The sequence below is a fragment of the Saccopteryx leptura genome, chromosome 6 (genome assembly GCF_036850995.1).
Source record: "Saccopteryx leptura isolate mSacLep1 chromosome 6, mSacLep1_pri_phased_curated, whole genome shotgun sequence".
NCBI lineage: Eukaryota > Metazoa > Chordata > Mammalia > Chiroptera > Emballonuridae > Saccopteryx > Saccopteryx leptura.
Genome location: NC_089508.1, coordinates 169,858,330 through 169,873,260, shown reverse-complemented (window position 1 = coordinate 169,873,260; position 14,931 = coordinate 169,858,330). Strand labels below are relative to the sequence as shown.

General features: G+C 37.6%; 1 protein-coding gene across 2 annotated transcripts in view; it reads right to left on the bottom strand.

Annotated features, from left to right (window-relative positions):
* Window positions 1-5,735: 5,735 nt before the first annotated feature.
* The window catches only part of SPINK5 (serine peptidase inhibitor Kazal type 5), a 64,959-nt gene continuing 55,763 nt past the window's right edge, over window positions 5,736-14,931 (bottom strand). For both annotated transcript variants that reach the window (XM_066388203.1, XM_066388204.1), the window contains 3 exons: window positions 11,894-12,024; window positions 9,402-9,489; window positions 5,736-6,119 (listed from right to left, as the gene is read on the bottom strand). In XM_066388203.1, the coding sequence (XP_066244300.1) occupies window positions 6,111-6,119; window positions 9,402-9,489; window positions 11,894-12,024 (228 nt within the window). In that variant the 3' untranslated portion in view covers window positions 5,736-6,110. The remainder of the gene's footprint in view (window positions 6,120-9,401; window positions 9,490-11,893; window positions 12,025-14,931) is intronic.

Genomic DNA, 14,931 nt, shown 5'->3' with positions numbered 1-14,931 from the left:
AATCTATATTTTTATTTATACTTTGGTTGCTCCGCTACCCCCCACCATGAAAGCTGGAACGCCCACTAGTGGGTGGTAGGGACCAGGTTGACTACCACTGATATATATGTTTGCTTGCTTACAGTTTGCATTGGGTGTGGGAGACAGGCTGTAAGCTGATAAGGTCCTCATAGCCTAAGGTTTAGTTTTAAGACTAAGCCTTTCTCACACTTTTAATACTAAGATCTTTTCAACATCCTTCTAATATCAATACTAAGATCTTAACACTAAGCTTTACCCACACACACCCTTGACTGTTGCATGATGTGGGGTGGTGCACTTTTATGAGGAATCCCATTTATGCCTCAGATAAGTGACTTTGTATCAGACTTCCTTATTTGTAAATTTGCTTAAAGGCTTTAATTTCTACACTATAAAATGAGGCAGACCGGAGGCTTGCTGGCTCAGATCCCGCCATCAGCATTGCAGAGGAGAGGCAGCCAAGATGGCGGAGTTCTGAGGGAGAAGCCAGTCATGCAGAGTTAGTGCAAAGGGAAGGAGAAGAGAAACAGAGGTGAATAAGGCTGGTGAGGCCTTTGATTCTAGAGATACTCGGATGAGTCAGTGGCTTTGAGAGCCCTGAATGGAAAGGGAACTGTTTTCCCACTGTGTGTATTTACTTGCTCGCCAGGTGCAAGCTAGGATTAAAGGTAATAGCCCACCAGTTCTTGGCTCCATTGTGTCATTATCATCTGTTCGAATTCAATGCGAACCTGCACGGGCCAGGCGGCTCTGATGGTGGCTGTGGCTACTGGCCATACAGAATCTATCCTGTGGGTGAGAGGTGCCAATTAAAAGTTTTAACCATGATACTGTCAAATTTAGATTTCAGATTCAGGATATAACGGAAGGGCCACAACTGAAGCAGGAAGACCATTCATAGGGCTGCTGTGGTCCATCATGAAAGGGGGAGACGGCTTGAAGCAAAAGTGGTTCAGATTTGGTGATAAACTCTGCGGAGGATAAAAGAGAGGGCAGAAGACAATGCCTAGAATTCAGGTTTGTCTCATTTTGCTTTGCTTTCGTGCATTGTGGCAGCTTAGTAGGAATTTTCCAAAAGTCTACACCAGGGGTCCCCAAACATTTTACACAGGGGCCATTTCACTGTCCGTCAGACCGTTGGAGGGCTGGACTATAAAAAAACTGTGAACAAATCCCTATGCACACTGCACATATCTTATTTTAAAGTAAAAGAACAAAATGGGAACAAATATAATATTTAAAATAAAGAACAAGTAAATTTAAATCAACAAACTGACCAGTATGTCAATGGGAACTATGCTCCTCTCACTGACCACCAGTGAAAGAGGTGCCCCTTCCGGATGTGCAGCAGGGGCCGGATAAATGGCCTCAGGGGGCCGCATGCAGCCTGCAGGCTGTAGTTTGGGGACCCCTGGTCTACACTGCAGAATTAGAAGATCTGTATATTGAAGAGGTTGTTTGGAGATTAAACAACAACAGCAACAAAAAAGAGCTATAAAGGATGGAGACAATCAAGTCTGTTAGGCCACTGAAAAAGTCCACTGAAGAGAAAAAGTGTCTGAAATGTATAAAAGAAGAAAAGTAAGATAAAATGCAATATATCTCTAGGCTTGAAAGAGATTTACGAGTACTGTAACAGCTTGGCCTGGAGAAAGGCAGCACGTCAGAGTAGCCTAAAAGGACCTCTACGGTCCGTTCCATTACGACCTCTATGCTCATCCCATTAAGTGTGACAAATATTTGGATTCATTTTCCTGAAACTGATCTTCAATGGACAAAGCCTTTTCTCTGTTCCCTCTTCATGCTTGAAAAATAATTTACAGTCACGTATTATTGAAATGGAACTTTAATTTTAATACTGGAAAGGAAAAGCGATCCTAGCAGTGTGCCAAGGTGATGTCATGGAAAAAAAACAAGATGTCTTGTTAGGCTTTTTTTCTAGGAGGGAAACGTTATCACCCGTCATGGACAAATGCCACACAGGGAGTGGTTTCTGAGAACATATTCATTGCCTTTACTAAAACCCTATGTGTGCATTTTGTGAGACTGGGCTTAGTCAGAGTTAACCAAGAAAGTCAGAAAACGTATTGAATTGGGGGACAAATGTGAGTCTTGTGTGCTTTGCTCAGTTTCAAGCACACATTAAGGATTTAGAAATGTCAACATTTAGTGTTTCCGATTGTCATTATCACAGAATGAGAAGTGTGGTTGGTATTTAACAACATAGAAGGGAACAAAAAGAAGACAACTAATTAGGATACAAAAAAAAAGCAGGAAAAGAGATAGATTCCTACACCTTCCTGGTTTGCAGCCCACAGGTCAAACTGGGCCCACCAGTTATTTTTGTAAATATAGTTTTATGAGAACATGCCCACGTATATTGATTTACACAGTGAAAATTCATTTCTTTCTTTAATAGTTTTCATTTATTGATTGATTTTAGAGAGACAGAAGAATGGAGAGAGAGAGAGAAGCATTCATTTGTTGTTCCACTTAGTTGTGCATTCACTGGTCACTTCATGTCTGTGCCCTGACTGGAGATTGAACCTCCAAGCTTGATGTTTTGGAATGATGTTCTAAACCACTGAGCTAACTGGCCAAGGAATAAATTCATTTCTTCAGACAATAGCAGCATTGAGTGGCTGTGCCAGAGACTAAACGTCCCACTAAGCCTAAAATATTTGTTAATTGGCCTTTCACAGGAAAAGAAAAAGTTAGTTCACCCATGGTCTGGATAAGTGCTTTCTGAAGACGTGCTAAAGAAAGGAAGACTTCAGATGAGTTCCTTATATAAGGAAATAAAAGTTTGACAGTGGTAAATCTACAAAACCCACATTTAAAAATGAATTCTGAAATATTAGTTATATGGAAATGCATACTCTGTGGTAGTGACCGAAATAGCTTTGCTTTCTTTAGTTCCATCTCAGGATCATTAGTCACTCCCTGGTTTAGAATTTTAGTACCAGGTCCTAAAACCTCAATGAGATGAGTCTGGTTTTTACCTGCCTTTCATCCACCAGGGTATTAATCAAGAAGCAATTCAGATATGTACCTGATATATAATGCAGTTATTTTCTTATGGCCATTTTGATACTGACATTTTATATTCACCTAGCTTGTGTCTCTAAAAAAGTCAATTTTCAGATTTAAAAAGAAAAACTCAAGTAATATGTTCAACACATTCACACTCTTATCTCTGATCCTTAGCCCATTCTCTATTCTCTTTTCCATGGTCCTCATTCTTGACCTCTGCCCCCCTCTCCCACTTCACCCTGACCTTGACCAGGTCCCTGGGCCTTTCTCCATCCCCTGATCTCATCAACACCAGACAATCTATCACCCACCCTATCATTTAGCCACACTCTTCCCTAGTGTTCAGAATGATTAGCAAGGATTGGTTAAGTTTTTTGTTTTTTTTTTTTTAATTTTTTTTTAGTTTTTTTTTTTATTCATTTTTTTTTTTTTTTTTAGAGAGGAGAGGGAGAGACAGGGAGAGAGAGAGAGAGAGAGAGAGAGAGAGAGAGAGGAGAGACAGAGAGAGAGAGAAGGGGGGAGGAGCTTGAAGCATCAACTCCCATATGTGCCTTGACCAGACAAGCCCAGAGTTTCGAACCGGCGACCTCAGCATTTCTAGGTCGACGCTTTATCCACTGTGCCACCACAGGTCAGGCCCAGATTGGTTAAGTTTTAAAAGTGGGATTACAAAGACTTCATGCATATTACCTAATATTCATAATAATAATAATAATAATAATAATAATATAACTATAGAGAATCTGTTGTTTATATCTCAATAACATGTTCAAAATGACATAACAAACAACTACATCTCAAAAAGAGTATGTATTGGCCATCAAAATACAGTTTCTGGATTTCCTACCAATAACCAGGAAGGAGATATAGTCTCACATATTATAGAGTCTCTAAATGCATCCTGGAATTGCCAAAGAAAATAGCAACATTGTTTTCTCACTTCTTTTCCTAAAATTTTCACATTCAAAAAATGATTTACATGCCTTCTTTCTTTTTTCTGAATAACATAAGAAAAAAATTGACACTGATTTATTTTCACAGTTATAAAGGACAAAGATCATCAGATCCTACTATACTTAGCCTAGTGGCAAACTTATCTAGATTACAAAGAGCAGAAGGAAATAAACTTCCCAAATCCAAGTAGGCCTGCCATTCGGGCATAATTCCTCTGTAGCTGAGAACAATCTGACCCAGGTTGGATTCTCCTCTAGAGCCTGTTCAGTACCAGCCTTGAATTTAAAAGTGAACAACATGCCTAGGTACCAGTAGCAAGATTCTGAGCATGACAGAACTACTGGTTGTTCTATCTTACCATTGTTTAAAGTTTGTATATCCTGATAGATTTCTCATGTGCGTTAGCTCACTGTTTAGTTTAACAGTCTCTAGCCACTTGAAATGTAGCTATTGAGCACTTGAAATTTGGCAGATGTGCTGGAAATATAAAACATACCAATATCAAAGATTTAGTAAAACTAGACTTGGAGCAGTGAACACACAGTGCAATGCACAGGGGATGTATTATAGAATTGTATTACCTGAAACCTATATAATTTTATTAAGCAATGCCACCTCAATAAACCCAATTCCTAAAAATGATTTTGTTAAAAAAAAGTTTATATTGATTATATTTTGATAATAGTTTTGATGTATTGGGTTAAATAAAATATATAAGGTCTACCGGAAAGTTCTGTCCGTTTCTATCACAAGTTTCGACACATAAGCACATGTTTATTTGGCTCATGTGTGCCTCTCTATTTTTATCACTTAATGTATACATACTGACGTAGCAAATTAACTAAAACAAAGTTGATTCATGTTAGTCTTATGTGTGAAGCGATAGTGTACCTATGGCTACTGATAAAGTTCATTTATGCCACTGTAATTTTTACGAATTTCAACAAGGAAGAAATGCTACAGAAGCATGTCTGTCATACCCACCATATCCCCTGGACTTAGCACCCTCTGACTATCACTTGTTTTTGTCCTTACAAAATTTTTTGAAGGGTAAAGAATTCAAAAATGAAGAAGATATCAAACAAGCACTGGTTCAATTTTTTGCATAAAAAGATAAAACATTTTTCAAAAATGGGATATACAAATTACCCTCACGCTGGCAAGAAATCATTAATAATAATGGCAATTATATTATTTAATAAAGTTTATTGACGGTAAGAAAAATTTGTATTTTGTTTTATTCCAAAACGGACAGAACTTTCCAGTAGACCTTATATTATTATATTTATTTTTACCCATTTGTTTTATAGCTGTGAGAAAATGTGCAAGTATAGTTGTGACTTATATTATATTTCTATTCGATAGTGCTGCTCTAGAGACTCATACACTTTGTGTGTGAAACTCTCATTTCCTTAGTCTTCTCCAAATTATGGAACCAAGACCTGATTAGATATTGTCAAGAAGCAACATGATTCGATGTGAAGAATTACTGGTTTGTGTCAGTAGATGGAGCCTATGTAACTGAGAGATAGTTATACTATTAATGGAATTAAAGATGCTACAGAGGGGAGCTGATCAGATGACAGATGGTGAAGGTGAAGTCCATTCACAGCTGGTTGGCTTTATATGACTGTTGGCTGATTGGGAGCCCATCTCTCCCAACCTCTGTTCCCAACTACGACAGCAAGTTGTATCAGAAAAAAAAAGCGAGCTGTCCACCAGTGGGCTTAGCAAGACAAAAGGGTAGAGTTTATTTAACTTCTGTAAAAAACAACTTCCTATTAGTGGCAAAGAAATCCCAGAAAGGGTGTTGTGCTGGGTTTACTTTTATTGAACAAGTAATTGGACAGACAGCATTGTGGTCAGGATCTGCAGAGCACAGACCAGGTGGAGATGTCTCTATGCTCTCTGACCACAGAATCTAGGAGGAAAGAGATGGAGAAGACTGAAAGTCAGTGAGTCCATTCCCCCAACAGCTCTCTATTGCTTCCTATAGTTAACAAGACGAGCTCTGAAGAATTCTCTGTATACACAGATGGTGAAGGTAGGCAATTCAGACTTGGGGCACACATTTCCCCTCATGGCTTTCACCAATCCTCGCATCATTTGTCCTGGAAGAGAAGATGGGTAGGTTAGATGGTAGAAATTCAGAGACGTTGTAGAAATGTGAGCTATACACGTATAGCCGTGCCATAGTCAAAGAAATCCATAGATTCCTGCACTCTGCCAAGAACTCACAATTCAAAATCACTTCCACATTTTTTTCAATTGATTCAATGAGCCTTTATTGAGCACCTGGTGCATCCTACCTGTTGAGGGAGACACAGAAATGAACTCTGCTCTCGATCACATCATCCAAAGGAGTGGACCTCATCCAAAGGAGTTATTAACATCATTTCACAGAGAAGAAAACTAAACTTTGAGAAATCCAGTGATTTGTTCAGGTCTCACATTTGGTCAGGACTTGAATCTAACTCTTCGAACACTAATGCTTTACTCTTATAGCTTGTCTTAGGTCATGAGAATAGAATCGTCTCCCTTCCTTGCCTGACTCATTCAATATCCATATGCTCTTTAAATCAACATTGACCACATTAAATCAATACTGAAATATTTTTAAAAAGGGGACCAGGGCCTCAGGAAGTTTTCTTCCATGTAACTACACTATACCACCTGAAGCCCTAATAGCAGGATCGCTCCAAACTCAAACCTCTATATTCACTTACACGTGGAAATTAGAAATGTGAGATTTCCTTTGGTTTGAGAGTGACAAGCTATCGTCTTATTAAATCCTTGCAAATCTTTGTCATTGAATTGAGAATTGTTATCTGTTCATCTCACAAAATAGTATTGGTATTTTCCTTAACATAGGAATTTCCATCCAAAGTAGCTAATCTTCACTGACTTAAAATAATGCCTTCTCCAGAGTCCAGGGTTTTCAGAGTCTCCTGACACAGAGAGGATGGTGGCAGAACAAGAAATAAAGTCAGAAGACCTACGTTGGATCCACGATATAATACTATATAACTTGGATAGGTCGCAGGATGATTTTCTGCAAAATAGGAAAGATAACAATCCCTGCACTAATTACAGGACTGTTGTGAAGATGCAAAAGGATAAAGCACATTAAATTCTAAAGAGTTACATTCATCTTAGCAGTTACTGTATAATAGAGAGTACTTCTTAGATAGTAAGTAAAAGCATAGGTTCCAGATCCTCAATCTATTTTTCCAGGAAAATTGTGACTTCCTGGCTTTTTACTCCAATCTTGGGAGTCCCAACACTCTTAAATTATCTTCTATCCATGAACCATGATCAGGCAATAGGTTTCAACCTCCAGAATATGAATTCATAAGAGTTATCAGAGCAATGCTAAGCCACGACCTACCCAGACCACCTTGGTGTATCTGAAATCAGAGGACTGAATCATACGGAGGGGCTGAAACCATGCCCAGGGCACTCTCTGTTCAATGATTCATCCCATCAGTTCACATCATAAATAATTCCTATCCTCAATAATGCTTATACTATAACTCTAATGGAAAGCAAACACCCAGAAATGAAAGGAAGAAACTCCCTTACAATCCTTTTGTTAGCTTAGCCTGGCAAGATTCTTCATTATTTGAGTAAATCTGTCTTATCAGTACTGTCCTATGGCAACTTCCTTCTAAAGCAGTTTTCAAGGTGACTCAACGAGATTGCAGCAAGGTGTGCTCTAAGGTGTGGTCTATGGGACTTGTATAAAGATTTTATGTACCTTTCTAGTCTATGATATATGTAGCCAGCTGTATTTGTATGTTCAGTTAACACAATGAGGGGAAAACCACTGAGTTTATATGTAATAAAATAGGGAACACAATATGAGGACTAGAGTAGAAATTTAAACCCTCTCTTTATGGATGTGTAAAGACCCAGAGTTGAGAGATGGTTTTGTCAAGCCCAGATGAGAAAGAAATGAACTTTTCCTGATTTCATTTCATGCTCTGCCTACTCTACCTGCCTTCCAGCTGCTGGTGGGAAACCAGAACAGCTGGCTTATAGCTCCTGTTCCTCCAATTTCCCATAAGCAAGGCTCATTGAGCTGTTCTTTTGAATATGGTCTCATCTTGTGTTACCTAAGATCTTCAAATCAGACAGAAGAGTTTCCAATTCCATTACTGCCAAAGCTTTCTGTGGTCGTGGAAGGGAGTAAAATAATAAGATGGATAATAATAACTGTTTATTTTATTCATTAAATATTGTCTGCTTTAATTAAACATAAATATATTTATGAATATCAAATATACACTTATTAAAATAGAATTTATTAAAATTAGTAAAAGTAAGTATTGTGCCAGGGTCTGTTTCTCTAAGTTCATACTTTGATCTCTCAGGCATAATAATAATAGTGGACAATAATAATAAATGCCATTCATTTTCAGACATTGTGCCAAATGCTTAAAAGTCAGTATTTCTTTTTTTAAAAAAATTTATTTATTTTTTCTTTACAGAGAGAGAGTCAGAGAGAGGGATAGATAAGGACAGACAGACAGGAATAGAGAGAGATGAGAAGCATCAATCATCAGTTTCTCGTTGTGGCACTTTAGTTGTTCATTGATTGCTTTCTCATATGTGCCTTGTCCAGGGGGCTACAGCAGACTGAGTAACCTCTCACTCTTGGACCAAGAGACCTTGGGTCCAAGCTGGGGAGCCTTGCTCAAACCAGATGAGCCTGCACTCAAGCTGGCAACCTCGGGGTCTCAAACCTGGGTCGTCTGCATCCCAATCCGACATTCTATCCACTGCACCACCGCCTGGTCAGGCAAAAGGTCAGCATTTCTTGAATACTTTCAATAATGCAGCAAGATCTTTGGTTTAGATATTTATGTGATTTGTCAAAAGTCTCATACACAAAGAACATCAAAAACTGAAATTTGAACTCATATTTATCAGGGAACAAAAAATTGTTCTCTTACCTGAATACTCCCAGTTTTCCCCCCAAGCTACATATCAGCTTGCTAAAGGAAGGCATTGTGCAAACACACTCACCCGGGAGAGTGTCAAACTCAGCTGTGTGTGTGTCAAAGCATCCTAGTAGGAAGTGAAATGAAAGCGTCCACTCTTGATTTTGGGAGAGAATCTAATATCATGTAAAAGGCAAGAATGTAAAAGGGGATGATATAGAATGGTGTGGATTCAGTTCTGTTGCTATCTGACCTCTCTTGGCCTCTGTCTCCAAACCACAGAAAAAAAAGCCTACCCTGAAATCGTTATGTGAGGGACATTGCTATGATAATTCCATGAAGGATTCTAGTAAACTTTTAAAAATGCTAACTACTGTATTATTCTTCCCATATATTTCAGCAATCATTTCGTTACCTTCACCAGCTGGTCTAACACCGCTATGTACTTACAGAGGTTGGGGTGCTGAAAGGTATCATTTCTGGAGTGCTCTCCTCACACGGCCCATCTCTGAGAATGCGTGTATTAGCTTGGCGTATTCTAAAACAGAACAGAGTCATTGTCAAAGATGGGGGTGGAAACACAAGGGTTGATGTGGGTGATATTTGCGCACCAAACCAGAACTGAAATTAGAAGTAGGACTTGGGATCTGCATTCCACCCTTTTTTCTGGTTGGCATCATCCATGTTTAATCCCTCTCTTCTCCTCTAGCTCCAGATTGGTTTCCAGCCCTGGATCTATTATATCACACTTCATTTATCTATGTACTCATAGAATTGTTGAGTGTTGGAAATAAAGTTGGAGATCCTCTAGTCCAAAAGCCATTATTTTACAGATGGTAAATGGGGTCCCAGAGAGAAACTGGACTTTAATGAGTACCTATAATGTGACTTGGGGATTATAAAATATATTTCATATAAATATATTCTTATACAAACATAAAATAGAGAGAGAATATAGATTTCATATATGTATAAATATATTTTATAAAATATAACAAGACAATCATATAGTTTGAATTTTATAATTGGAAAAACTCTTAAAGGGCATAAATTTTAATGCCTTTTACTTAAGAAATAGAATCTATCAAACACCTACTTGTTTGCCTCTGGTGATGGGAAGGTCACTGTCACTGTCTAACAAGGCAGTTCATTTTGTCCTGAGGCATTGCTCAAGTTGAAATTGCTTCCCTATAGCTTCCTCTATGGCAACAGAGTCCAACGCCATTTCCTTTTTTCTGGGATAGCCTGAATTTTCTCTGCATAATATATACTCCCAGTTTCTTTATATTTAGCTAAACAACCCATCCTGAGGCATGCTTTTATTAATATTTTCATCATTGGGATTGCTCACTCTAAAGTTCCCCTGAGGTAGACGTTCGCTTGTCCTGGGTTTATATAGTTAACAGATGCGTGAAGAACATTGGATGACATTTACAATAAAGAAGAGTTGAAAGATTTCTGGGCTAAAGATAAGGCATTATACAGTAACAAATTCCTGAATGGTTGTACTAATTCCTTAAACAGGGATTCCTTGATTCTTAAAACTGTAAGATCAATGGATGGACTTCAAGATATTAATGTCCGCATAGATTTTATGCATACAAATTGTTAATGTCACATCTTTTTCTTTTCTGGAAAGAGCTAACTTTCTTCATATTATCAAAGGAATCTTTGACTCCCTCAATTTTTAAAAGAAACTACTGCTTTGCATAAAACAGTGGTATAGTGGAGAGAAAAGAAAACTGTATTATTCCCAAAGGAACAAGGTTAAAATCCTGTCTGATCTACTTCTTAGCTTTGTGACTTCAAACAGATTACCTGCACTCTCTGAGCCTCAATTCACCCTCTGTACAATGAAGCGAACAGCACTGCACAGCAGGGAGTGAGGCTTCCGTGAGGGGTAAACGTTGAAGTGCCCTGCCTACAGATGTGAGAACACATAAAGTTCATATTTAGATTTTATTCTAAGTATATAAACTGCAGAGTGGCTTTTTTAAAGGAGTTGTTTGATGCAAAAGGACATAAATGCAAATTCAAATATTTTTCCAGGATTAAAAAGGAGGCTACCAGACCCATCCTTGCATTGTGGGCCTTGCTAAGAGGGATAGAATATACATGGATTGCCACGTAAGTCTGGGGTCGGGTGAAGTGGGAAAGTTAAGCTTTCCCCCCATGCTCTCATTTAAAGCTAGTAAAAGGAAGGGTGGGAAAAGGCAAGGAAGGTGAATGAAGGTGAGGGTAAGAGAACATTTGAGCAGAAAAGCAACCACAAAGCTACCACAAATGCCAAAAGACTCAACAATGAAGCCTTTGTATTTAATTTACGGGAACAGTTCTCAAGAATCTTGGGAAGTCAGTTGGTTCAGAGAATGGGCTTCACTTAGCCAATAAAGACACGAATCTCAGAATAATGAGATAATAGGCCCACAGATGCAGAGGGTAACACATGTGAGAGCAGACACTAGGTCTGCCATTTGCTCCAGTGTGCTTTCTTTTGCATGACACCACTTCCTGCTCCAAGAAGGAGACTTAGGGATAGCTGTGACCCTCAGGTAGTCATTAGGTCCATTAGCGATTATAGGCCAGGCTGACTGCATGGCAATGATTCTCAGCTTTTTTGTTAGACAAAGAATGGATGATGCTCAGACTCCCACAAGTGTACGTGAGTTTACAGAGATTTTCTCTAATTGTTGTAATCCCACCACTTTTTCCTTTCCCTTCTGCTCAGTGAAGTCTATAAGCAATTCTATTAAAGGGATGACATCAACTTTCATCTATTTTATATAATGATGAAGGTCACAAAATTTGGATTTAGAACTGCTATGATTAGTCAACTGGCTGCTGCAACAGCCTCGAATTGTGAGCAGCTCACTACTGTGGGTAAACATTGTAGTCAAGAGCCTCCACACTGGAAGATAGAATGGGGTGGCTTGCATACTTACAGGTTTTCATGACAGAGCATGCATGGGTTGTTGTAGGTCTGGCCGTCATCACCGCAGACAGGCTGTAAATTTTTGGGGCAGAGGTAACCCATCCGGGGCAATACTCGGTAGTGTTCGCATATCTTAGGGTCCTGAACAAGCAAAACATCAATCAGATTTGCTCAATGGCACTCAAGAGGAATGAGCTGGGGAAAATCCCCTCGATTCCTTCCATCACATCAGGGTCAATAATTAGTAAAGAAACTGTCACATGGCTCAAACAAACTCACTCAATTTATTTCACACCATTAGTAGGGAGATTTACTACCAAATCTCCCAGATTTGGCTTCTTTATACCTTGGAAGATAAGTAGCTAAACCAAGAAACAAGTGAAAACAAAGCAATAGGAAACAGAAACTCTACGTGATATTGGGCACAGATAAATGACACATACCCACAGGAAGAAGACTAGGATGGTCATCATGCAAAAAGTAATATAATTTTTTCTTAAATGAAGGCACTGGTTCTATGCAATTTAGAAAGGAAAGACTCAGAAGTAAATACTAGCTGACTTCATGGACTATTGAATCCCAGCTCTGTCGCTGATCTAGAGGAATGATGCACCTGACTTCTCTGAGCCTCAGTTTCTCATTTAAAAATCATGAAAAATAATAGCTCTTGTCTCATACTAGTGTTTTATGGGATCAAATCTGATAATGCACTTAAATGCATGCTTAACACATACGGGCTCAGTACATGTTACTTGTCAGTATGTTTCCCAAGATTAAAAACAAATTTTTTTCATGTAGAAGATGGAACATATTTGTTCTTTGTAGTCTTTTTAAAGTGTAATTTCAATAATAACTTTATTAATTAAAGAAAAATAGGATCAAAGGAAAAAAGAAACATAAAAAATAGAATTATAGAAGAATTAAAGAATTCTCCACTTAAAGAATAAAAATTGTCAAACTGGAAAAACAAAAAGACTTGACTACATAATGTTTATAAGAAAATTTTTTTTTTCATGTAGAACCAGGTTGAAATAAAAGGATGGAAAAAATATATATACATTCAAACAATCATCATACAAGAGCTAGATAGAGATCTATGTTAATATCACATAAAGTTGAATTTAGGACAAAATGTATTAGAAGAAATAAAGAAGAGAATTTCTCATGATCAAACAGATTTGTTAACAATCCCAAACATGCATGTAGTTAAAATAGTTTCAAAATATATGATGCAAAAATTGACTGACTGAAAGTAGGAAGAGGCAACTTTTCAAACATAAATGGAAATATTAACATATTTCAGTAATTAACAGCAGACACAAAAAACAAGATATAGAATATTTGAAAAACAAAATTACTCAGTTTGATTTAAGTGATGTTTATAGACCTTGATATCCAACAACTGCAGACTATACATTCTTTTCAAGTACACATGAAATTATAACCAAATAGAACTTATTATGAACTGTTAAGCAAGTGTCAATAAATTTCAGAATTAAAGTCATAAAATGTAAGTTTTATGATTACAGTGGGATAATACTGGTAATAAAGATAATAGTGATAAGGTTCCTAGGTGCTCAGAAATTAAGCAAGACTACTAAATAACTCATGACTCAAAGTAATCAGAATATAAAAATGCTTTGAACTGAATGGTAATGAAAGTAGAAGCTATCAAATCACAGCATTAACTGCCTTAATGGCAGTGATTTGTGGGAAAGTTATAACTAAGTACAAAATTAGAAAAGAATAAAGTTTTAAAATCAATTATCTAAAAGCCCATCTCAAGAAGCTAGCAAATTAAGCCTAAACAAAATAGAAAAAGCTAAATAATCACGAAGAGGAATTTATGAAATAGAAAACAGATCAAAATAAAATGTTAACTGTTTGAAAAGATTAATAAATTAATAAACCATGTGAAAATTGGCAAAAGAAATATACATTACCAATATTAAATATTAAAAAGGGGTGTCACATATAGATATTAAAAGAATAGTATGGAAATGTTTATTATGAATAATTTATGCCAATAAATTTTTTTTTTATTTATTTATTCATTTTAGAGGAGAGAGAGAGAGAGATTGAGAGAGAGAGAGAGAGAGAAGGGGGGAGGAGCAGGAAGCTTCAACTCCTATATATGCCTTGACTGGGCAAGCCCAGGGTTTTGAACCGGCAACCTCAGCATTCCAGGTCAACGCTTTATCCACTGCGCCACCACAGGTCAGGCTATGCCAATAAATTTGACAACAGATGAAATTAATAAATTCCTTGAACACAGACACAGAGGAGAAACAGAAATTTCATAGTATTGAATCTATTGTTATTCACTTCAGAGGCATTAGAGGTTTTTGTTTTCTAGGTTTGTTTTTGAAAAATAATTCAAACATCTAAATGGGATACTTTTTAGACTGCGGTGAATTCCATATTGACAGACTGGGGGAGAATTTAGGCAAGTCCGTTCTGTACTGACAAAAGCAGGACTAAACCACATATATGTTAAGCATTTTTCAGGTACCTGCTACTACAAGGTTCAAAATTAGTAAGACAAAGCATTACAAAGAAGCAACAAGGACAGGATGCTTCTCTTTTCCTTAAATAGTCCATCAATTCTGAACAAATTCTGACTCCATCTTCAAAATGGACACAGGATCCAGCCACCTATCCTGGCCTCCGCCACTTACTACCTCATTCACTAACATCACCTCTTCTGTGGATGACTGCTATAGCCAACTAGCTGTCTAACTTTCACTCTTGTGTCCCTGAAGTGTAATTTCAGTACAGTGAACAGAGTTACTCTTTTAAAACATCAATCAGATCACATCACTCCTCATTTCAAAATTTTCATTCAGAATAATAGCCACCATGTCAAAAATGCTTTATAATCCAATATAGCATGACTTCCTGTAACTTTAATGAGTTCTTGCCCTACAGTTATCTCTGAGGTCACACTATTTCAACTGTCCTGGATTCCACTCTCTTTGGGACTTTGCTGTTCCTCATCTTGAAATGCTCTTCCCTCATTTACACTCATGAAATCAATTCCTTTCATCC